Source organism: Hydra vulgaris, chromosome 12, assembly GCF_038396675.1.
Source record: "Hydra vulgaris chromosome 12, alternate assembly HydraT2T_AEP".
NCBI lineage: Eukaryota > Metazoa > Cnidaria > Hydrozoa > Anthoathecata > Hydridae > Hydra > Hydra vulgaris.
This window is the reverse complement of record NC_088931.1, coordinates 74946516-74972666: the sequence shown is the minus strand read 5'-3', so window position 1 is coordinate 74972666 and position 26151 is coordinate 74946516. Positions and strand designations below refer to the sequence as shown.

At 27.8% G+C, this 26151-nt stretch overlaps 1 protein-coding gene across 3 annotated transcripts in view; it reads left to right on the top strand.

Annotated features, from left to right (window-relative positions):
• The first annotated feature begins 2057 nt into the window (after window positions 1-2057).
• The window catches only part of LOC100203357 (septin-6), a 36217-nt gene continuing 12123 nt past the window's right edge, over window positions 2058-26151 (top strand). Inside the window, exons 1-7 of one of the 3 annotated variants that reach the window (XM_065814435.1) lie at window positions 2058-2259; window positions 9832-9888; window positions 11426-11540; window positions 17920-17979; window positions 23395-23448; window positions 23612-23693; window positions 23995-24135. In XM_065814435.1, the coding sequence (XP_065670507.1) occupies window positions 2146-2259; window positions 9832-9888; window positions 11426-11540; window positions 17920-17979; window positions 23395-23448; window positions 23612-23693; window positions 23995-24135 (623 nt within the window). In that variant the 5' untranslated portion in view covers window positions 2058-2145. Of the gene's footprint in view, window positions 2260-9409; window positions 9491-9831; window positions 9889-11425; window positions 11541-17919; window positions 17980-23394; window positions 23449-23611; window positions 23694-23994; window positions 24136-26151 lie in introns of those variants that run through there. The other 2 variants (XM_065814436.1, XM_065814438.1) reach the window with 2 other exon arrangements.

Sequence of the window (26151 nt, the reverse complement as noted above, 5' to 3'; positions counted from 1 at the left end):
TTTAGTAGTTTGTCTTGACGGTGCCTGTGGAGTTTGGTTGACATGGATTTACATAAAAAAAATACAAATGGCAGATGTTATGGTTTTAACCTTTCGTAAGCTAAAACTTCTTTATAGTTTTAAGATTAATGAACTTTCCAAATAAAAGTATTAGGGTTATCTGAAATATTATCTCAAGGTATAGCACTCTAGTGGGCACTGTGCGTTTTTAAACGTTCTTTGGACGTTTTTATTAGGTTTAAACCCAATGAAACGTTCAAAAAATGTTTAAAACGGCGCACCCCAAACTCGATAACTCTTTTTTAAAATAAAATTGACTATAAAAAATGTAGTCAGAAATAATTGTCTACTCAAACCAAAACCCTCAGTCGATGCATGTACATGTCCTGCATCACTTGATAGTCAGTCGATGTTTGCACACCGTGCTGCGACTACCCCTAGATAATCAGTTGATGTATGTACACTAGTGACTCATAAGTATTTTTAATTAAAAATGAATCGTACCCAGTTTGGGGTGCGTTGTGTTCAGATTCGCTCATTTTTTTGTTTGGAAGGCAAGACACTTTTACATACTAATATCGCAGTTACCTCTGCATTCAGTGACACAATATTTGACCTCAAACACCAGCAATACTACTGCCACCTTGCAATCTCAGAACAACAAAGCAATTACAATACTTTTTAGATTTTAATCTTTTTACAAAAACTCATTTTTTATTTTGTCTATTACTTCAAACTTCTATCACTGAAAATTACTTGCTTTCACTTTCCAAAGACCACCCAGTTTTCTCCTTAAACCACCTTAATCTTGTTAGTGATCTTCTGGCATTCAGCGTGGGTTTTCTCATAACTTCATAAACACAAATATTTTTCTTAAGTAAAATGTTTCTAATTGCATTTAAAGAAAGACGTTTTTCATGATTTTCGTTAATTGTGTTGGTAAGTTCACTTAAACTTAACCTTGCATTGACTCATACTTGACAATTTGCTTAAAGAATGTTTTTGTGATAAGAAATACCCTGAAAAAACTTTTTAAACATATTGTTTTAAATATTTTAGGGTGTTTCTAACGCGATTCTCTGAATTTTTTTAAATTTTCTTATTACTTCTCTGTTGCTGATTATTAAGCCATCCTTCATACCTATCCATTTTATAGTTTCGCTTACTGCTTTTTGGCCCATTTTTATGTATCTTAACTTTTAATCATCAAAAATCACCAAAGGTCTAATCAAAAATTTAAAAAGACCTTGAATATTAATAGTTTTATAAATTCTAAATTAATTTTATAAACATTATAAATTAATTTTAAAAATAGTTAGCTGCCATAGCGCAGTGGTAGAGATCTGGTTTATAATCAAGAGGTTCGATGTCTGCTCTGGCCAAATAAGCAACATTAGTATAAAGGGGGCCTAATCTTCCTGTTAAAGTCTCTTCCGTGGTGCTGTGTGATATGACCCTTAAGTCTTTTTAGAGCACCTTAATAACTCGAAACAAAAAAAAAACAAAAAAAAGACTAATCTGGTCATCATAAGCAATTTTATGCAACCTTTTAAAGAAAGTTGTCCAAACAACATATAAATTAATAAGATAATTATGAATTAACAGTTAAGTTCAGCAGAAAATAAAAAGGAAATCAATTTAAATGTCAGCGAGGCTATTTTTTTTTTTTTGAATAAAAGTTTTTCGGTTTATTTTTTGTAAAATTAGAATTAAAATGATTAAAAAAATTAATATAATACTTCAATATAAATTAATAAAAACTTAAAATAAGACTTTAATATAAATTAAAAATTAAAAAAAAAACATTTAACGGTTTGTTTTTATAAAATTAAAATATGAAAAAAAAAATAGAGAGTTATTTTCTGCAAAATGTGAATGACTAAATACGTTTTTGAAATTAAAGTCTGTCTAAATGGGATTAACACACTACCTTATTAGCAGTCATAAAATAAAACGACCTATAATTACGCGGTATAAGTTTTATAACTGTGAGGGCGAGTTATTAACTTTCCAAATGGGAAGGCAATTTAATTATTAAACAATAGGTATTATGGAGAATCGCATATGCTGAATTTTAAGCGATACAAATTATAAAAAAACATTTATAAAAGCCTAGATGAACTTCTGTAAAAAAAATATAAAATAATGGAAAACGAGGATAATTTAGATATTGATATTGAAGAACTAATCACAAAACCTGATTTGTTAGAAGAAATAAATATGGAAATAGAAGATTCAAATTCTATGCGCGAAAAAGAGGTAGAAGTTTTATTTTTTTTCTGTTTTCTTTATATACGTATTTTGTGTGTGTGTGCGTGTGTTTGTGTGTGTGTGTGTTTATGTCGGGTATCATTCAGGTCAAAGCATGAGTTAAATATTGCTTTTAGTAATTGGTGATTGAATGTGCTATATTATTTATAACATTATCTTGCCGAAATATTCTTTGTTAAATAAAGATAATAATACAATCACAACGTACCCATTCTAAAAACGGTACGATAGATTTTATGATAACCTAATTTTGTTTAATATGCATGCCAAAATGCTCACAGAAACTTTATTCTCTCTTTTTTTTTTTTTTTTTTTTGCTTTTATAGTTTAGTTTTTCCGCTAAATTTTAAAACGCCGAATATGTAAAAAATGCAAATAGCTGTGGTCATGTTATCGAAACAAAATGTTTAATGCGTGGACAGACAAGACATGTAATTGTGAAACTTTAGCATATTGTTGCATAGGAAATTTGATGAAACTATGAGAAATAACAGAACATGCACCTAACATTAATAAACATATTTTGAATAATTTCAAGTTTATAGAAAAAAATACCCAATAAAAAGGTGAATTAGGAGAGTGTAAGTTTTTGTCGATATTGCTAAGAATATAGGAAAAATCGGAAATCTTGGCTGGGTATAAGTTTTGTATTTAACGAAATATTTAGGAACATTTCTGCATCCTGAAAAATACGAAGTATGAAAAATAATCTCACTTTGGTTTTTCTCAAGCTAAGAACAAATTACCTAATTCTCGAAGGTAAAGTTGTTTCGAAATTCAATGTAGGCTTTAAGGAATGGTGGCAATTTCCATTTTGTTAACACCATAGACAGTGGTCCCTGTACCAATTTTTTTTAGTATTAGGAATATACTAAAGTGGAACTTTATTTTGGTTTCATTTCAAAAAGTAAACAATGCTCATTTTATACTTTTACAATTTCATTTTTATGGTGATTTTAAGTGTTAATTTTTGTTCATTATGTGCCACTGTATCTCTTTTATGTTTTACATTATCGTACTATACTGAAAATTTGTAATTTTGATGCTCAGAACCCAATCGACACATTTAGTTTCTATTTTGGAATTAAAACCTGTGTGGATACGTGTTTGTCACAATCCGGGCGTAAACCAAAAACACGTGTATATTACGGGCATTTTTAGTCAAGTTAACACATATTTTTTAAGGTCAAATTTAAATATTGCATGTTTTTATTTGTGGTTTCAAATTCCTTACGGAAATGTTATTACAATATAATACTACGGTAAAACTACTAATATTTTAACTGGTATTTTTGGTAAATAGTAATTTAATTTAAATAATTTAAAAATTTAAAATATAATTGAAGTAAATTTCACAGAATGAAAACCATCTTCGATACGTGTTATTCTATTGGTTTAGAAGGTTTTAAACACGCAACAGAAACTAATCGTAACTTTTCTCTGAGTTGTGCCGGCTGGGAACTGCACCTTTTGCTATAAAACCTTTTGTCTTGACTGTTTTCATAAAACCTTTTGTCATGATTAAACCATGATTTTTATGATGTTCTAAAAACTTTACTAATATTTTGTTGTTTTATAGTCAAAAAAGATTTTTTCCAATTGTGTACCTATTGTGCATCCTGGTTAGTGTTAAATGTTTTCAGAGTACCTTGGGTACGCACATTTTTTTAAATCTTTAACAATGTCCATATTACAACTTTATCAGAGATAGAGTCGAGGACAAACATATATAATAGTTGGTGTCTCTATTCATCCCACATGCAGGGTCAGACAGACAGAAAATAAAAAAACTAATAAGTTAGCCATTAATTTATCAAAAAGCGCGTAGTTTTATAGGATTAGAATATGGCCTTACCAAGGACCAAAAAATTTAATCACAAGACTATATCTCAGTTAGTGAAAAACTCTAAAACTGTCCTTATTCACCTGGTTTTACGGTAAAAAAATATTTCTTATCTTTTAAGTTTATATTTTAAGTTTGAAAAAAAGATTAGATTTTGCTGTCACGCAGTTTGCGCTTCATGGTATTGGAATATTGGTATAGGGAAAAACAAGTTGGGTATTGGTATCGGTATTAGATATCGGTTTTGGCATGAGGAAAAAAGTTTGTTTTTGAAACAATACTTTTTTTAAGCGCTAACATCTATAGTCAAGCAACATTTTTATTAAAGCTTCAAATATCGGGTCAAGATTCAAAAACTTGCTTTGAACTGTGACGCGCATTTTGTTATAATGACTTCTCAAACGTCTTTCATTAGTTAGCATAAATTTATAATTATGCATAATTCATGCTTTTTATACGCCTCATTCATGCAACTTGATGTTTTAAGAAAAAGTTGTTTCTTATTGCTTTTCTTCTCCTACGTTTAATATTAATATTTAAACATTTTTGTAATTAACCAAAGTATTACACTTTAAATAAATTTATACGTAATTTTAAACTTTAGCTTGAAAAACGCTTTAAAAGTTGTAATTCTTTTAGTTAATTCTATTCTTAAGCGTAAATGTTTAAAAGAAAGATAATTTACTTCGGATGAATTTAAATTGTGGAAATTTTAACAAAAAGACGTAACAATTATTATTTAGATAAGAAATTCACCAAAAATCGCTTAGATTTCAAAGTTCAAATTAAAAACTATAAAAGTGAACTAAGGGACGCCCATTAGTTAAGTCAACAATTACCTGGGAATTTTTACCTCCCCCTTGTCAACAAATTGTCAAACTTTCAGAGACTCTCCTTATAAAATTACGTCAATAATTAATTATCCCCCCCCCCCCTCCCTCCTTTAGAAAAAAAATAATAATAAAATGAAAAAAAACAAACATTTTAAAATAGTAGTAATACTAGTAGTTAACTTCAAGAAAAAGTGATTAAAAGTAAAATGTTTAGAAAAAAAATTTAATTCAACTTTGAACACTTTTTAAATATTTAATTTAAATTACCAATTAAATATTTAATTTAAATTACCATTTCAATATTTGATTTAAATTACCATTTAAATTACAAAGACTTGCTCTGAACAAAAAATGAATAGAAGTAAAAGTGGTTATTACATACAACACTCTTGGTTTAAGTAGTTATTACATACAACACTCTTGGTTTAAGTGGTTACTACATACAACACTCTTGGCTTAAGTGGTTATTACATACAAGACTCTTGGTTTAAGTGGTTATTACATACAACACCCTTGGAGCAGGAGAGCTGCATATTAAAATTAAAATTTTAACATCAAATTTGGCTCGCAAGTAGCAGGTTGGCAACCCCTGGTATAAACATTTAAATAATATAATGTAGATTATGTACTTACATAAATCTTTATTTGTTTTTACAGCAGATCAACAAACACAAACTTTGAAAAAATAATATTGTTACGAGTAAACATCCCCTGTGTGCTTATTTAGTTCTGTACGGGTGGGGGTATCTTTAAATCACAACACGGTTTAAAAAAAGTAGAAATATAGTTAATGTCATTAAACTACTGAAGGTTGAGTGATCGTGTAATACAAGGCTACAAACGCTGCCTAATTTTCCTTTCTTAAGTAACAAAGTTTATTAAAAAAAACAGCGTTGTTGATGTCGACTTTTCTTGACCCGCCTTTGTCAAAAATTGTCAAAAATTTCCGGACCCCCTTCCCCTATTTTGCTGACGTAATTAATGGACAGTCCTTAACCTAAAATCCTAATCCAAAAAAATCTTAATCCTGAAATGAAAATTTCGGAAATAGATAAACTTATTTTTTAGATGTACAAATTTATGAATAAGTTGAATTTTTTAAAATATTAACTCATGTTGATAATTTAGCTCATGAATAAAAAAATAAAAAAAATACGGCTATTCAAAAAAAGGAAATAAACACTTTTTTTATATGCGCCCGTGATTTGTGTATTGATAATTAGTAATTACTAATTTGGAAAAAAAAAATTATTTTAAAAATAATTTTTTTAACAACAATATAATATATATATTATATTGTTGTTAATTTATGTCTGTGGTGGATCAATGTAAAAATCATGTCTATCGGTAGTTCACTATCTAAAGATCCTTTCTATTGGTAGATCAAAATTATTATTAGTAGTTGGCCTTAATATGATTGTCTTCCTGGGATCGATGTAGTCTGAAAATGCTAAATAAGTGTTGAAAAAGTCGAGGGGTATTTGCTTTCCATTCAGTGGCGTTCCGAGGCGGGGGGCGTAAGGCTGTCAAGCCCCCCTACGAAATTTATTATAGGTAAATTGAATACTCTTTTTTTTTAAATATCTTTGCTTCCAACAAGGCTGCAAGCAACCACTAATTAAAGTTGGAAGCTACTGGAATAGAAAAGATGAAGATTGTAGAGCAAGATAATGATTGATGGACGACTTAAAGGATTGCAAATTATATGAATCAGGAAAGCAAGATGAAGGAAGCAAATTCCAAGGAGCTGATGTTTGAGGAAAAAAACTAGACGAGTAAGCGTTTTTGGAGCACTTAGGAACAGACACAAGGATAAGACTTAGTTGAATGACAAGTAATACGAGAACGACTTTTAGTAGATGGTACAAGAGACGCTAGCTCTTTAGAGCAGTGCATATTATAGTATTTGTAGAAAAGAGAAAAAGAAGCAACATTACGACGATGTGATAATGGTTGGAGGTTGGCTGCAAGAGCTGGTTCAACTATGTTTACAATGCGTTTTTGCACCTTGTCAAAAAGAGAAAGGGCATCATTTGAAGATCCGCCCCAGATATGGCAACAGTATTCCATACAAGGCCAGATTTGAGATTTATAGAGATAGAGAATAGAATCCGAAGTAAAAAAGTGTCAAGCTCGATAAAGAGATCAACCTTAGCAGATGCTAATTTTGCAACTGATTTGGTATATGGTTTTTAAGAAAGATTGGAAGTAAGAGTTAATCCTAGAAGATGAAGAGTAGATGACTCATAGAGTACATCACCGTTCATAAATGTAGGAGGATCTAAATTATTGCGATAACGATTGGCTGAAAAAAATTGAGTTTTATCTGTATTGAAGTTCACCAGCCACTGTGAGCCCCATGCTGTAGCAGAAGTGAGATCCTTTTCAAGCTCAAATGGCCCCTCCTAGCAATCAGTGAGTGTTGGTTTCTTATCACGACAAGAATAAATAGTAGTATCATCAGCAAACAATGCCACCTTAGATGTGAGAATATATGGAAGATCGTTAATGTAAATTAAAAAGAGTATAGGGCCAAGAATAGAACCTTGAGGAACCCCTGAACTTACAGAATAAGAAGAAGAGTGCTATCCATCGAGGACAAGTTTTATACTACGATTAAAAAGGAAGGATTCAATAATCTTAAACATGTTGCCAGATACAACATAAGAAGAAAGCTTATGAAGAAGACCAGCATGCCAAACTTTATCAAAAGCTTTTGAAGTGTCAAGAGCAATGGCCTCTTCACCTTTATCTAATGCACGATAAAACCTATCAGTTATTACTGTTAGCAAATCAGCTGTAGAACGAGAAGATCGAAATCCATATTGATGGTCAGAAAGTAAGTTATTAGATTCAAGATGAGAAATTAAATGTTTGTTAATTAAAGATTCAAAAATCTTGATTATGATAGGAAGAAGACAAATGGGACGGTAGTTAGACGAATCAGATCGCTCTCCAGAATTTTTGAAGATAGGGATAACAGATGCCGCTTTCCAGCAGGCTGGAAAACAGCACTTTGATAAGCACTTGTTGAATAGTTTTGAGAGTATAGATGACAGCTCCGGAGAACACTTCTGCAAGACTATAACAGGTATGTTGTCCGGGTCACAAGCTGTAGAAGAGTCTAGGCAGGAAATCACTTTAGATACAGAAGCTGGAGTGATACGAATGTCAAGCAATGGATCAACCTGTTTGTTGGCAATACCAGGTAGAACGCAACTAGTGGAATCAAGAAATGATATTGATGAAAAGTTTTTAGCAAACAATACTATTAAAGATTCTCCAGAAGTCACGAGAGCCTAATATTTGAGATGAGATATGAGATTTCATGACCTGAGAATAGCGGGCTTTGGTGTTAGACAAAACCTTTTTACAATGGTTTCTAGCAGTAATAAACAGACGTCTGTTTTCTGGAGAATTGTTTTGCTGATAAATATGGAAGTAACGGTTTCGATTGGCAATCGAAGCAGCACAGTGTGAGGAAAACCATGGAGGAGAGTGAAGCTTGACCTGGAATCGTCGAGAGGGAACAAAAGATTCCATGGTAGTCTGAATCCACGAAGTTATGTAAGAGGCACATTTGTCGACTGGAAGACAAAAGATTTCTACGCAAGGGCCATCACGAAGAAAACCACGGAAAGAATTCCAGTCAGCTTTACTGTAGTTGTAAGATGTACGGTAATAGGGGGATTCAGGTGATGAAGAAGAATAAGATATTAGTTTTAGAGAGATCAAACTGTGATCAGAAGCACCTAAGGGTGAATGTGGGGAAACTGAGCACTGAATAGGATCAGAAACAAGACATAAGTTAAATAGAGAAGGTAAATGATTTGGGTTGTCTGGAAAGCGAGTTGAAATGTTGGCTATTTGAGTTAGGGATTGAGAAAGGCAAAAGTTGTGGGCTTTAATGCCTGCAGAACCACTGATATTAGAGCCAAGCCATTCAGAGTGATGAGCATTAAAGTCACCGACAACAACTATATCAGCTGATGGATAAAGAGAGAGAAACAATATCAAAAAGGCGATAGAGACTCGAGTCGACAAAGAGCGAGGCGATAGAGACTCGAGTCGGCAAAATCGGATTTATAGTCGGCAGTCGGCAATTCTCAGGTAACGAGGACTTTTTTTTTTAAATCTTGGTCGGTAAAAAAACATTTGTTGGACTTACTCGGCAAATACACATACTTCACCAACCTCTCTCTCTCTCTCTCTCTCTCTCTCTCTCTCTCTCTCTCTCTCTCTTTCTTCTTTAAGATCTCTATGGGACGGCCCTGGTTCCATTTATTATGAAACGGTTATGAAATAAAATGCCAATGATTCTATATTTCTAAATTAAACTACTGGTTCAAAAAGTATTCGCTGTTTATAAGAAATTATACATAAGCATCAATGCTTTTACATTTTTGTATATGATGATGAATAAAGTCGGAAATCTTTTTCAGAAGAGTTAGTGGCGCTGACATAAAAGTTCTGTGATAGTGCGCAGGCGCAACATGCAAAAGGGGTGCAACTTACGCACAATAATAAGGTTCTTTCGGCTCAAGTTAGTTTATATATTTTATGTCCGTTACTTATTTTCCTCTACTTGGTAAAGTAATTTAAATTTCCCAAGTTAGTTGGACAGAATTTTGTAAATAGTTGTCAATTTTAAGATGAGATTTTGAATTTTTATAAATGAATGAGTTTCTAATAATCTGATGAAAATAAAATTATACCTAATTACCTAAAAAGCATTAAAACATTTTTCGCGTAGCCGATTTTTTAATTCTAAATATTATAAATATTTTTATTTAGGTATTCTAAATAAAAATTAATTATGTGTTTAGATCTTATAATGTGTTTGTAAAAAAAGAAAATGAATGCACGAATATAATTGTTATTTAGACGGATAGTTCATTCCTAAAAAGTATGACTGGAGAAGTCAATGCACACAGAGTTCTTGTAAGTTTCTGTTAACATTTATAAATTTTTAAAGTATAATTTAATATGTAATTGAGTAAAGATAAAATTTTTTGCTATATATGTTGCATTACATTATCTTTTTTATCTTTATATTACCTTTTTCTTTATACCTAGTAACTATTTAAAATAACATTGATACTTATAAAAACATAAAAAAATAAAATTACTGAAGTTAAGTGTTTATCATATAAGGTTAAGTGTTAATTTATAAAATTTAACCATTGCAGCTTCATCATTTTTAAAAATGCTAATAAAATTTTATCAATTATTGTTTTGCTTTCTATTACCATTTTATTATTATTACTTTGAAAAAATAAGCTTTGTTATTTTTAAAAAAAGTTTATGCAATTTCTGAAAATTTTATTTCAAATATAATCTAATGTAAGTAAATATAATAAAAATATAAATTTAACTCAAAAGAAAAAAATTAAAGATTGCATGGCATCAGTATGTGGCAACAAAAACAATAAAGCACAATATAATATACACAATATACACTATACACAAGATAATTTTTTTTATTACACACACAGAGAGAGAGAGAGAGAGAGAGAGAGAGAGAGAGAGAGAGAGAGAGAGAGAGAGAGAGAGAGAGAGAGAGAGAGAGAGAGAGAGAGAGAGAGAGAGAGAGAGAGAGAGAGAGAGAGAGAGAGACAGAGAGAGAGAGAGACAGAGCGAGAGAGACAGAGCGAGAGAGAGACAGAGCGAGAGAGAGAGAGAGAGAGAGAGAGAGAGAGAGAGAGAGAGAGAGAGAGAGAGAGAGAGAGAGAGAGAGAGAGAGAGAGAGAGAGAGAGAGAAGGAAAATATCAATATGCATTGAGAAAACTTATAACAAGACTCATGACAAAACATTTTCATTATTTAGTAGTATGATAAATGTATCATACTTTTGCATGATACATTTATCATACTACAGCTTGAAGAGCCTGTTCAAGCTGTAGTACCACCAATTTTACTATAACTTAAACTTAGAAAAACTAATGGCTCTGACTCTCAAAGAAATTTGAAAAATAGAAACAAATTACCAGCAAAAATTTTGATTTTGATAATATACTTGACAAAAAAATAGCAGTTTGATTATATGAGTATTTGAAAATGGTAAATGAATTTAAAAATGATTTGTTGTGTTAATCAAATAAGGCCCTACAAAAATTGACCATAGTTACTTTAACTTGGATAACTACAGATTATATGAATTTTTAAAAGTTTTTCTAAAATTGTATTTTTTTAAAATTATTTCATATATGACAAGAATGGTTTTAAGAATGAAATTTTTGTTAAAAAGACTGCTCCTGGCTACTAAATGTAAAATGTTACGAAAACTTTGAATGTTTTTTGTGGCTTTTAAGCATGATTTTAAAAGAAAAAAATGTTGAAAATAATAATAATGAAGTTTTACGTTTTATGTTTTATGTTTTATTGTGTTGCTATTATTTTATTAGACATCAATATTTAACAGCATTAATATTTTGTGCAATTTTTACTTGTTAATTTAGCAATTAAATTATATTATAGGGTCCCAATGGTAGAAGTCTTCGTTTAACAGGACATGTTGGATTTGATAGTTTACCAGATCAACTTGTTAATAAATCTGTTAATTCTGGATTTGCATTTAACATATTATGTATAGGTTAGTGTTGTATGTTTTGCTTTCTAAATATATAGGGCTAAAGACAAATATTTAAAGGTATATTTATATTAAGGTTAAACTTTGATTTAAAGTTTAAAAAAATATCTATAGGTAATCAATAATATATTTTTAAGTGTAAAATGATATTTAAAAGATTTTTGTTCCAAATATTTGCTAACTTGTTGTTTCTTACTATTTAAAATTGACTTTCTGACTTTTTTTGATCAATCTTTAAAGGCTACGTGTATGAAAATAATTGGAAACTAAAAATTAAGATCATCTGCGAAAAGTATGTGTTTTTGTTCAAGAAAAGTTGACAAAAATCTTGTACAACTTATGTGCATACATAAAATGGGGTATGTTGTGATAGCGAAAAAGCACCATTTCAATTGAAAAAGTCTATTTCAGTAAAAAAAGTAAATATTGCTATTATTACGATAACTATATTTATGTATATTCCGGAATGGAAATTTTAAATTCTAAATCGTCGATGAAATTCCAGCCAGAACAAGAAATATATTTGTTATTTTTTACTTTCAAGATTAAAGTGAAAGCCTGCACATCAGCATCATGGCTATATAATATATATTATAAAAATGCGGTTGTGGTGTAGTGGTAGACCGCGTGCTCTTTATTTTCTATTTTTCTATTTAGTTTAAAATTAAAATATTTACTGTAATAGGCATCCTATATTTTTTAACTATTTAAAATTTAAGTAACATTTAAAATCCTAAAAATATTTTTATTCTCCTCATTTGCTTGGAGATATTTTAAAACAAATGATGTCACAAATTCATTAGAAGAGTATAAGTTATGCCAAAAAAATGTTTAATGCAGTAACACCCCAAAAACATTTAGCAACAACACCACTCTATATGCATTAAAAAAGTATCATTTGGATTTATAATGAAGCTCAACAAGAAGAGCAGAAAAAGGAAAAATTATAGGCTAAGACACCACAAGAGAGAAAATTTGGAATATAAAGGAGACTCATCGGAAGTTAAATAAAGTATTTTTTGGTAAAGAATTTGAATTCTATTGCGATGAACAATCAACCTTTTTTTGTAGTTGAAGATCAGGGGTTCATTGAATTGATTGGTAACATGCAGCCACTATGCCTAATTCCAAATGAAAAGTTTTTTAAGGAAACAATGCTACCATTATCATATGAAAATTTATCATGTAAAGTTTTCTTACTTGCTATGAGTCAGAAGAAGAGAAAGTAACCCTAAAGGAAAAAAAGCAAAGAAAGACTATTGCAATAGCAGATTAAGAGAAAAAAGAAATAGATTATTTTATGGATGGAAAAGGCATAGATAAAATAGAAAATGAAGAATCAATAATAAAATGGCCGAGCCTTAATAAGGATTACTGTCCTAATTTATGTTGTATAGCAATAAACTTTTTATTCACTCCTGCTTCATCTGTCTTTTCAGAGAGACTCAGAGGCAGGTAATATTTTTGATGGAAAAAAAGAGTTTCTTACTCAAAACTAGAGCAACTAACTCTTTTATTGCAGAGAAACTTTTTTTTTGCTCCACAATATTACTAAATTTCCAGAAATCCTTACATAATTAATCTCCTTGATGGACAGCACTCTTCTTCATATCCTGTAACTTCAGGGGTTCCTCAAGGCTCTATCCTTGGCCCTATACTTTTTTAAATTTATATTAACAATCTTCCAGATATTCTCAGATCTAAGGTGGCATTGTTTGCAAAGATCTCACTTCTGCTACAGCATAGGGCTCTCAGTGGCTGGTGAACTTTAACTCAGATAAAGTTCAATTTTTTTCAGCTAATTGCAATAATCTAGATATTCCTATATCTAGATAATCCTATAAATTAGCATCTGCTAAGGTTGCATCCTTTTATCGTGCTTGCCACTTTCTTACTCCAGATTCTGCTCTTTATCTTTATAAATCTCAAATCTGTCCTTATATGGAATACTGTTGCTATACCAGGGCCTATTCTAGGAAAATTAGTTGGGTGGCAGTGCCCCCTCATGCCAGAGAAATTTAGAGGAAATATGGCTTTTTTTTTTTTGCAAAAAAAAAACAATATTTGCTGTTAAAAAAAAAAAAAGGTCCTGAAATTTTAATTTGGGCAGCGCCCAAATTGGTGCCCAAATATGATCAACACTGTCGAAAACGATCTAGAATAGCCCCTACATACCTGGGGCAAATCTTCTAATGATGCCCTTTCTCTTTTAGACATAGTGCAAAAACACATTGTAAACATAGTTGAACCTGCTCTTGCAGCCAACCTCCAACTTTTATCACATCGTTGTAATGTTGCTTCTCTTTCTGTTTTCTGTAAATACTATAATGGGCACCGCTCTAAAGATTTATATTAAATTCATTCTCGTGTTACTTGTCATTTAATTAAGTCTCATCCTTTTACTGTAACTGTCCCTAAGTACTCCAAAAATTCTTATTCATCTAGTTTTTTTCCTCGAACATCAGTTCTTTGGAATTCACTTCCTTCATCTTTTTTTCCTGATTCATATAATTTGCAATTTTTTAAGTTGTCTTTCAATAGTTATCTTGCTCTATAAACTTCATCTTTTCTCTTCCAGTAACTTCCAACTCTAATAGTGGTTGCTTTCAGCTTTGTTGGAAGTAAAGATGTTAAAAAATAAAAAATTGCTTATTGCAAATAAAATTACATTGTATTTGTTTAGAAAATTGTATTTTTTGCCTAGGTTTGCCTATAGTTCTTCATTATAAATGATTTTTGATTTAATTTTCCAGTCTGTTTTATATGTCTCAAAAAATAAAGTTAAAAAAATAAATTCCGGCATTCCGGCTTGAATTATTGCAATTCCGGCGGGAACTGGAATGTACTGAAAATCAAAAATTCCAGCCAGAATTTTGTTACACCTCTAATTATGTATACTGTTTTGTAATAAGTTATACTCATTAAATTTTTCTTTGAACTATTACTGCTTGTGTTTATTTTGTACAATTTTTTGAAAACTAATTCAAGTTCGAAAAGTAAACTCTTTGAAAGTATAACAAACTATCAATAGAAAGCTAAACAAATTTTTAATTAAATAAGTTTTTAACACACTCGTTTAACAATAAGAAATGCAAAGTTCTTAAAACTATTGTTTTTATAAATAGTAACTAAAACAATAAATCCATAGCAAAACTCATTTAATTCATAATAAGAATACTTTTCTTCTTTTATAACTTAGCTAAATACTTATACGCTTTTACGAGTTAAATTTTACAGTGTTAACGCTGCTTTATTTTAGAAGGAAATTTAAAAAAGTTTTTTTATTAAGATTTTTTAACTTTGTCAAACGATGACTTTCTATAATTACACAATATAGCTCTTATTTGTTCTTGATTATGTAGAAAAATAATTAAACTTTAAGAACAAACAAATAATATGTCTAGAAATTTATGTACAAAAAAGGAAAAATTGTGAAGCATATTGAAAGCCGATTACCAGTGGCTTGCGATAAGAATTTTAAAAAATTGAAAGCTACTGTCAGCGGTTTGCAGTGGTGAAAGAGTTAAAAGCTTGCTGTTTAATCAATCAAAAACTTGTTGAAAGTTAGATTGAAAAGGCTAATAAAAAATTTATTGGTAAAATTAAATATGGGATTTAAAATTAAATATTGCATTAGAATACTTGATAAATTAAATAATTAGTTAGACATTGTTTATACAAATAGTGATTATATCCTTTTTAGTAATGAAAAATATTTAGTGACAAATTAAGATATTTTACATTTGGTGTAATTTGTTACTTATTATTGATTTAAATTTTTATATGTATACATATTTTCACAACTGATTGTATTTCTGAAATGTTATAAAGCTTAAGAAAATGTTGCTTTTTCTTTTTTTGCAAAAAAATTTTTGGGCAGTATTTTCAGGCAGTTATTCAGGAGATTGGCTGCAAGAGCAGGTCCAACTATGTTTACAATGAGTTTTTGCACCTTGTCTAAAAGAGAAAAGGCATGATTGGAAGATCCGCCCCAGATATGGCAACAGTATTCCATACAAGGATGGATTTATAGATTATAGAGATAAAGAATAAAATCCGAAGTAAGAAAGTGTCAAGCACAAAAAAGAGATGCAACCTTAGCAGATGCTAATTTTACAATCAATTCGATGTATGGTTTCTAAGAAAGATCCGAAGTAAGAGTTAATCCTAGAAGATTAAGGGTAGATGACTCGTTGAGTATATCACCATTCATAAATATAGGAAGATCTAAGTTATTGCGGTGACTATTGGCTGAAAAATATTGGGTTTTATCTGAATTAAAGTTCACCAAGCCAATATGAGCCCTATGCTATAGCAGAAGTGAGATTCTTTTTAAGCTCAAATGCCCCCTCCAAGCGATCAGAGAATTGGCTTCTTATCATGACAAGAATAAATGGTAGTATCATCAGCAAACAATGCCACCCTAGATGTAAGAATATTTGGAAGATCGTTAATGTAAATTAAAAAGAGTAGAGGGCCAAGGATTGAACCTTGAGGAGCCCCTGAAGTTACAGGGTAAGAAGAGGAGTGCTGTCCATTGAGGATAACTTTTATATTACAATTGGAAGGGAAGGATTCAATAATCTTAAAGATGTTACCTGATACACTGTAAGAAGAAAGCTTTTGGAGAAGACCAAAACTTACCAAACTTTATCAAAAATACCAAACTTTATCAAACATACCAAACTTTATCAAAAGCTTTAGAAATGTCAAGAGCGATAGTCTTAACCTCTCCACCTCTATTTAATGTACAATAAAACCTATCAGTTATTACTGTTAGCAAATTAGTTGTGGAATGAGAAGATTGAAATCCATATTGATGATAAGAAAGTAAGTTATTAGATTCGAGATGAGAGAAGTGTTTGTTAACTAAAGATTCAAAAACCTTGCTTATGATGGGAAGAAGACTAATGGGACGGTAGTTAGATGAATCAGATTGCTCTCCAGAATTTTTGAATATAGGGATAACAGGTGCCACTTTCCAGTAGGCTGGAAAACAAGACACTGATAAGCACTTAATAACTAGTTTTGAAAGTATCTTAAGAAAAGACAGCCGAACTTAAATTAGTCTCACAAAGAGCAAGTAGGTCTGGTGAACTTTGCAAGAGATAAGACTCAACAGAAGAAAAGTTACTTTAAAGTTCACGAATATTAGTGAATGAATATTAGTGAAATTAGGTTTAGAGAACTTGATGATGACGATGGTGTGCATTGTCGAGGCTCCAAATGCGGCCTCGACAATGCACACCAAAGGTACGAACAGGGACACCATCCATGTGCAACATGGTACTGTTAGTACTCCGATATTTTACAGCTGTTGATGGAATCAGCCTCTTTAAGAGCTACTACAGGGTTCAGAAACTACCAACCCGCCTCGAAACCATAAAACTGAGTTTTTGAGCTCTACCCTCAGGAGATAATAGAATGAGTTGCCTAGTCATAAAAACAGAGATACAAGCAAAACCCATGCATTAAGTCAAGAAGATCCAGCATTCAACATCCTAAACTGGAAACAATGTATTAAAAATACATCTGTGCCAGCCTAATAGATGAAGAAGGGGTGTGAAACTGGTCAACAGATAGAATCTGTTTACCCCTTAAGTTTTTGCCAAGAAGGCCTTCAACAAGACATTAGCCGGATGCGTTTAACATCTACCCAAGATGAGTATTTTTATCGAGACACCATCTCTAGTCTTTACTCAACCAAGAGCCCCGAGGCAGAGTTGGCTTCTCCTAGCTTTCACCTATTAAAGCGTATCCTACAAGGCAGCAAGACATGAAGCAGGTTGTACTGGGTTTCATGTTACCAGTAGCAGCATAAGCTGACCTGACCTTACTTTTACTATATAATGTATCGTATTATATTATACTTTATGATATTTGAACAAATTTGCTTAAACACAAGGTAATGTTAAAGTTTAAAGACAGTTGTCATCTTCTTCTGACTTGATAATGATTTTTGGTTTCCTAATTAATTTTACATTAATTTTTTTTTTTTTTAATTTAGTATAGAATATTTTAAATTTTTTGTTTATATACTATTAGCTTGAATTAGTTTTTAAGAATATTTGTTGCAAATATTTTTTTTTTGGTTTCTTTTTATGACACCTGAAATTCATTTCATGACAACCAAGATCATTAAATATGCTATTAAATGATATTAAATATTTTATTCTAATGAGATAATGAATCTTTGAATTCATTAAATTGTGTTTATAAGTATATATATTCTGTAGTAAATCAAAATAATTAATTAAAGTGTGTGTATATAGTTAGAATCTATATTGAATATGTTGTTTAAAATATTGTATGTTTATTTTGATAACTAATATTTTATTTATTGAAAAAGTGTTTATTTGATTTTAAACTCTTTTTTTTAAAGGTGAAACTGGCATAGGAAAATCTACACTTATGGACTCTTTATTCAAACGAACATTTGATGGTAATTAAATTGATGGTTTAAACTTAATCTTTAATATTTGTTTTAAAATATCTTTAATAAAAGTATTGAATATCCTAGGTTTATAAACTCTTTCTTTAAAAGAAAGAGAGCATAAACCTTGGATGGTGTCCAATTGTATAGTTTTAAAAAATGTGATAAGTGATAGTATTTTGCACCTGTAAAACTGAATTATGTTGTCAACAGGCATGGTTACGAAGCTTTGTCATAAAGTGACCGAAAGTTGTCATTAGTATTGCAACTTGGTGTTGCACACACAGTTTGTAGTTTCTGTTTGTTACAGCATTTTATTTTTTTACAGTATTATTTTGTCAATTTAAGTAACTTTTAATTATAAGCTTAATTAAATAGGGTTAGTGTATTTCTGGTCACTATTTTAAGTCTGTCACTTATACTTAATTTTATTTAAACAAAAAGTTTTATAAAATACCATAATTTAAAAACAATATAGAGTAGGACTACGTCTATCAGAACATGCGAAAAAATATTTCTGTTTGATGACATTTTTGTGCGGGTAAAGGTATTTTTAGGTGCATCAATTTGAAAAAACCATGTTTGCTAATTTAAAACTAATTTAAAATAAGTTTTAAATAGTAAACTAGTTTTAAAATTTTTAAAAATTTAATAGAGTTTTTTTAATCTGAATCTAATTGTAATGTTTATATAGAGAGAGTTTTTTTATTCTGAATCTAATATTTTAATTTTATTATGTTGTAGATTATTATGTTGTAGAATAAGGAAGTTGTTTAGTAAACACTAAAATAGGTAATATTCGACTTTATTTAGTCAATGATTAAATAATAATCAATTATTTGTGGCAAAAAGTAATCCATAAGTGTTTACTTCCTTAATTACTTTTATCAGTAATTAATAAAATAGTGTTACTACTTCCTATATTATGTCTACGTTACTACTTCCTCTTTAAATTTCTTTCTATTTCTATAAAAAGAATGCTATCTCTCTCTTTTAATATGTTAATAATAATCTTATCTCCTGCAAACTGATATAAAAAATAAAAAAAGCATCACTATCAACAAAATCCAAAACAACAACTACAGCGAAGAAGATGCTGTACGTGCTTTGAAACATCATTAAGAGGAAGGTATATTATTAAGAAAGTATGCATTTAAGTTCAATATACCAAAATCGAAATTGATTGACAAAAATAAAATAAAAATGCAGATCAACATGAAAGCGAAAGACCAACAGCTTTATCAGTTGAAACTAAAAAGTTATTGATTCATTTATTTCAATATTTTAGCAGTTAAGGTTATGCTTTGACACAAGTTGATTTAAATTCTATTGTTCAACATTATTTATAAATAACAAAACAAGAGCATTTAATCAAAAATGGCAAACCTTTATTACAGTGGTAATATGATTTTAAAGAGAGATGGAAATGTGATGTAGCATTACGCAGAGCAGATAACATTGCATCAAACAGAGCATCATCTTGCACATCCAATATAGTTGAAAAATATTTTTACAATTACAAGAAACAATATGATGAAGCCAAAATTGATAACTTAAAAGCTTCACATATTTAGAACTATTGCAGTTCTAAATAAGATTGTGGTATTAGTAGTAACCAAAGAAAAAATTTCAGTTTTATAGCGCAAAGCGCAATCTCAAACTGACAGGAAACAATAAAAAAAATAATTATACTGTAAACAACTGCATTAGTGTATCAGGCTTTTACTTATCTCTTTTCATGATTTATAAATCAAAAAGATACTCATATCAATCATGGTGCAAAAATGGTCCAATTGACACAGTGTATTTAAATTTGGATTTAAGATAGAGAAATCACAATTTATTGAGTGGTTGAAATAACTATTCATACCAGCAGTTAAAGCTAGGGATGTCCCGGATAACATTTTTCAAATATCTGATAATTAACCAGATAATTAAAAATTATTTTATTTGATATTTGTATCTACAGACAGATGTTTTCATTACAAAACCTTCAATGTGTATTTTGATGTCAAATATTTTAAAATTTTGCCATGGTAAACATTTTAAAATGAAAAGTTTTGTTAAATGAAGAAATCAAATAAACAGGGGATCTAATAATTCTGGTCAAAAATCATTTTTTACAACTTCACTGCACAATCATGTCAAAAAAATTTTTTTCATTTTAAATTGTATGAAAAGGAAAGAAAAAATGAAATTTAACCTTCAATTCTTCAACTCCACAAGATTGTTCAAAAGGTAATCTGTTAATTATAAAGAAAATGTGTGAAATGAAAAAGCAAATTTTCACTTCACATTTAAAGTTAGTTTCCATTGGAGTATTCATCAAAAATAAGTATTAATGATGAAAAGTCAAAGCAAATATATTTAAAAAAATAGCTATGATGATTGCTTTAGGTAACCAACCAATTAGAATTAGTAATATTAAACAGTTGGTTATCATATGTTGCTAAAGAACTAGCCCTTATATTATTAGAACCACCAGCATCTTTTGTATTTTCTGAGAGACTGTTTTTTGAATATGGAAATGTTTATACCTCAATGTAGAAAAATTGTTTGTACACAGTAATTTAAATTTCCATTACTATGTATAAAAACATAGAAATGATAAAAACAGAAAAATGATATAAATACAGAGAAATGATAAAGTTGATTATAATCATAAAAATGCAGAGAAATGCTATTGTTTATACATAGTAGTTTAAATTAGTTCATTTGTATTGCTATTTATAAAATATTCATAAATAAGTGATAAAATCTGTATTTCTTGTGCACAGTTAATTCTTATTTATTTGAAATATAATAGCTAAAAGGATTGGTGAAGAATACATTCTTGTACTAGATGGTCACAGCACTTATGCGTCATTAAAAGTTATTGAAATGTAAAGAAAACAACGTCCAGCCACTGGATGTTCGATGTCATCTTAAACTTACATTGGAAAATGTATTAAAATCACATTATGAATTATCAAAATGTAAAATTGCTGATTGCTATGTAAAAAGCTAATTTTCCAAAGTTTTATTTGAAAGTTGCAAGTGCTTCACCAGAACACACGCAGTCAGTTTTAAAAAAGCAGGATTATTTCCTTTAAATAAATCTAATATTGACCTATTAAATTGAGAATAGCAAAAAGATTTAAAGATTCAGCACAAGAGCTAGCATCACAATCAACATTGTCTATATCATCGACTGCACAGTTTTCATCAATTTCTTCAACACCCATGTTAAGTATATCAGTTAAGTATTGTGATAAAACTTGCATTTCAATTAAAATTGATTTAGAATCTGCAATGAAAACATTTCTGCAATAAATTAATGACTGATAAACATATCCACAAATCTGTAAAAAAACAATGTAAGGATTGAATGAGAAGCTTTAACTGAAACCAAAACAATAGTTCGAGCGATGGATGAAAAACGAAATAAAAAAAAGGGTTCAAAAAAAGACGCTATGCAGACGATACAAGCATACCAAGTAAAACAGTAAAAAGTACTAAAATGTAAAAAGTGCAAAGTGGTTTTGCAACCAGATATGCATTTCAAAATGATATCAATAAGGCACTGAGTTTTTCTGCACTAAAGAGTGTAGACTTGGCAATTCTAATATTGATTAATAGATAGATATATTTTTCTTTTTATTAGTTTTCATATATGAATTAGTTTTCTCCTCCATTTTTATTCTTTTCTCATCGATTATATCGGTGACCATCTTTAGTTAAAAAAATTATAAATTAAAAAAAATTGTTTCTTGTTAAATTAATTTTAAGAAATAAATATTACATATAACTTTTCTTTTTAATATTATAAAAAGCAAAGTCTTTTATTTATTGAAAAAAAATTCATGAAAAAATATTATCTCATCAAAAACAATTGAACTTTCTGAATGTTGACCGAAATTAGGCTAGTTTACCCTTAGCTCAATCTAAAAGCAAATTTAATAATGGTTTTAAATGCAGAAAAATACATTAATTAAATTTCTTTGCTAAAATTTCTTAAATATTTAAAATTTTGGTGAAAGATAAATGTTGTTCAATAATAATTTAATATTATTAAATAACAATAACTGGCTGATAACTTCCAAACCCATTTCATATACCATTGATATTATCAAGAATGGGAGTTAAAATCAAGGATATGTTGTGAGCTCAGCACAATTTATTTGTACTCTTAGTAAAGTTTTGGTTATGTCTTTTTTTTACCAATTTCCTGAGTACATTAAAGTGCATTTGTTTTATATAAACTTTTTTCAGAATAATGGTTCAGTGATTTTCATACCATGCACAAAACACTCATATCATATATAATTAAAAAAATATCTAACTATATATATATATATATATATATATATATATATATATATATATATATATATATATATATATATATATATATATATATAATGTGTGTATGTATGTATATACATATATATATATATATATATATATATGTATGTATATATATATATGTATATTTATATATATATATATATATATATATATATATATATATATATATATATATATATATATATATATATATATATATATATAGTTAGATATATTTTAATTATATATGATATAAGTGTTTTGTGTATGGTATGAAAATCACTGAACCATTAATCTGTGTGTGTGTGTGTGTATGTATATATATATATATATATATATATATATATATATATATATATATATATATATATATATATACACGCACATACAACCCTCAGAATTAGGGTCAGCATTTGGCAATGCCGACCTAACTGCCAACCTAAAAGTGTTTAACCTCATTTTTCCTAATTTCGACGGTTGTATGATATATATATATATATATATATATATATATATATATATATATATATATATATATATATATATATACATATATATACATATATATACATATATATATATATATATATATATATATATATATATATATATATATATATATATATATATATATATATATATATATATGTATGTATATATACACACACATACACACACACACACAAACACACACACTCACACACACAAGGTGTTAGCCAGGAATATTTTTTATCTGTGTTTTTGCGATATTTAGAATATTTCTTTTAATTGTTCTACAGAATATTGGGAATTTTTATTGATATTGTCCTATTACTTCAAAAAAAAAAAAGGTCATTGAGTTCTGGGAATTTTAAACCCATTGGGAATTCCGCGGTGTACACAGTGCCATTAAGCTGGCTAACACCCTGATATATATATATATATAAATATATATATATATATATATATATTCATATATATGTATACATATATATATATGTATATATATATATATATATATATATATATATATATATATATATATATATATATATATATATATATATATATATATATACACACACACACACACATATATGTTACTTGACTTTTTTTTAGGAATTCCACATGAACATAGTATGCCTAAAGTAGAAATACAGCATGTAACATACGGTAACATACTTTATAGGCATATCTTAGTTAACACATGGCAATAAAGTTTATTAACATATATATTAGTTAATATAATTTATAAGTGTGTATATTCATCTTTAGAATGTAAAAACAAAAGTTTTAATCAAAAATTGATAATAAAAATCAAATTAAATATTTTCAGATTTAAAAGAAAGTAATGTTACTTTAAAGTTAACAATAGTTGAAACTGTTGGATTTGGAGATCAGATCAATAAAGAAGACAGGTAAATATTTTTGTTCTACATTGATGTGTTATCACATTTAACTTTATCATTTCTAAGTAAGCACTTATTAATTTAAACATTAAAGTTATATATTTTTAAGATCTAGAATATATATGTGTGTGTGTGCGTGTGTGTTTGGGTGCATATATATATATATATATATATATATATATATATATATATATATATATATATATATATATATATATATATATATATATATATACATATATATATATTATTAGTTTATTTTTTAATAATTGGTTTGAGTAACATAATATGCATTTGTTTGTTGTTTTAGCACAAATGCTATTCTTCAGTATATTGATGCTAACTATGAAGCATACCTACAAGAAGAAATGAAAATTAAGCGCTCTTTAAGCACTTACCATGACACTAGAGTACATGCATGTCTTTATTTTATTGCTCCTACAGGGCATTCGTAAGTTTGCATTAAAAACATTTGTTCTTTTTTATTATTTTTATTGTTACTAATAATCAAGATACATAAAGCAAATCATGGTATGTCGATGTTTCTCACCACTATGTTCCAACCACTAATGATACACAATAACTCCAATATGTACCTGTTGTACATACTTCATTCATTTTTTTAAATAGGCAAATTTTATTTTTTAAACTGAAAAAATATATATATATATATTTATATATAATAAAATAAATGTAACACTTTTATTACTTGCGAACATAACAGAGCAGTGTTAAAGGCGATTCTAAAACAAGAAACATTTATTACAAAGACATGAGGTAATTACAAAAATAGCAATAAAATGATGAATTAAAAATTGTATGTAATTTTAAAAATCGTATAAATTAACTAAATTAAAACCATATTTCAACAGTAGACAAACTTAACTGAAATTAATTAAAATCATATTTCAACAGCTGAAACTTAAAAAATCTACTTTTAAAATAAATTAAATGTTTAAACAGTAGTCAAACTTAATACAATAAGGTAGAGTAGAGCATAATATAATAAATGATAAAAACTTAATATAGTAAGAACTTAACATGATAAAGTAGAGTAGAACATCAAAACAGAAATAAAATTGATGAATAAAATTTAATTGACAAGCTGTGTTTATCTCTTAAATTATTCTTAAATTAAGTTTAGAATTAATCCAAAACAAATTATTTATCAAAGTATTAACAAAAAACTTCATAATTTTAAACCTTTTTTTATTTTCTCTCTAAGAAAGTTTTGGCTCTGATTTTTTTTTTAATTTGGCCTTATTAATGCATTTTTGTAGTTAATATTTGATTTCAATACAAAAAAATATCTTTTTATAAACTTATAATCTAAGATATAAACGTATGGGGTTTTCCCTTTTGCAGTTAACAACAATGTAAGTTTCACTTGTTTTATTTTGTTTTAATTTTTTTAAATAATTAAAATAATGAATTATTTTAAATGATTAGAATAAAAAATTATTTTGAATAATTAAAATAATTAATTATTTTAATTATTTAAAATAATTTATTATTTTAATAAAATAATTAATTATTTTAATTATTTAAAATAATTTATTATTTTAATTAATAAAATAACTAATTATTTTAATTTTTTAAAATAATTAATTATTTTAATTATTCAAAATAATTAATTATTCTAATCATTTAAAATAATTTATTATTTTGATTATTTAAAATAATTAGTTATTCTAATCTATTAAAATAATTAATTATTTTAAATGATTAGAATAAAAAATTATTTTAAATAATTAAAATAATTAATTATTTTAATTATTTTAATTAATAAAATAACTAATTATTTTAAATATTTAAAATAATTAATTATTTTAATTATTCAAAATAATTAATTCTAATCATTTAATTTTAATTTTTCAAAATAATTTTAATTATTCAATAATTTTAATTATTATTGAAAATAATTTTAATTATTTTCAAAAATTTTAATTATTCAAAATAATTAATTCTAATCATTTAAAATAATTAATTATTTTAATTATTTAAAATAATTAGTTATTCTAATCTATTAAAATAATTAATTATTTTAAATAATTAAATTAATTGATTATTTTAAATAAATAAAATAATTGATTACTTTAAGTAAATAAAATAACTATTTTAAATAATTTAATTAATTATTTTAAATAATTAAATTAATTATTTTTATAATTAAAACAAAATAAAACAAGTGAAAAAAGTTTATGTTTATCTTTGTTTATCTAAAAAATATATAAAATAATTTTTAAAATAGTTTCTTGAATTAGAAAAATATAAACTAATGTAATAAAACATAATTTGCAATTAAAACAAATTTTAAAAGTTTTGCCTATTTTTTTTGGTAGCAAACATACACAAAAGTACACCCACCTTAAAAATTTCTGGATACACCCTAAGCTGTTTGACAAGATAAATTAAACAGCTTAGTAAGGGCTAACTGTTTGATATTAGCTTAATAAACTAAGGGCTT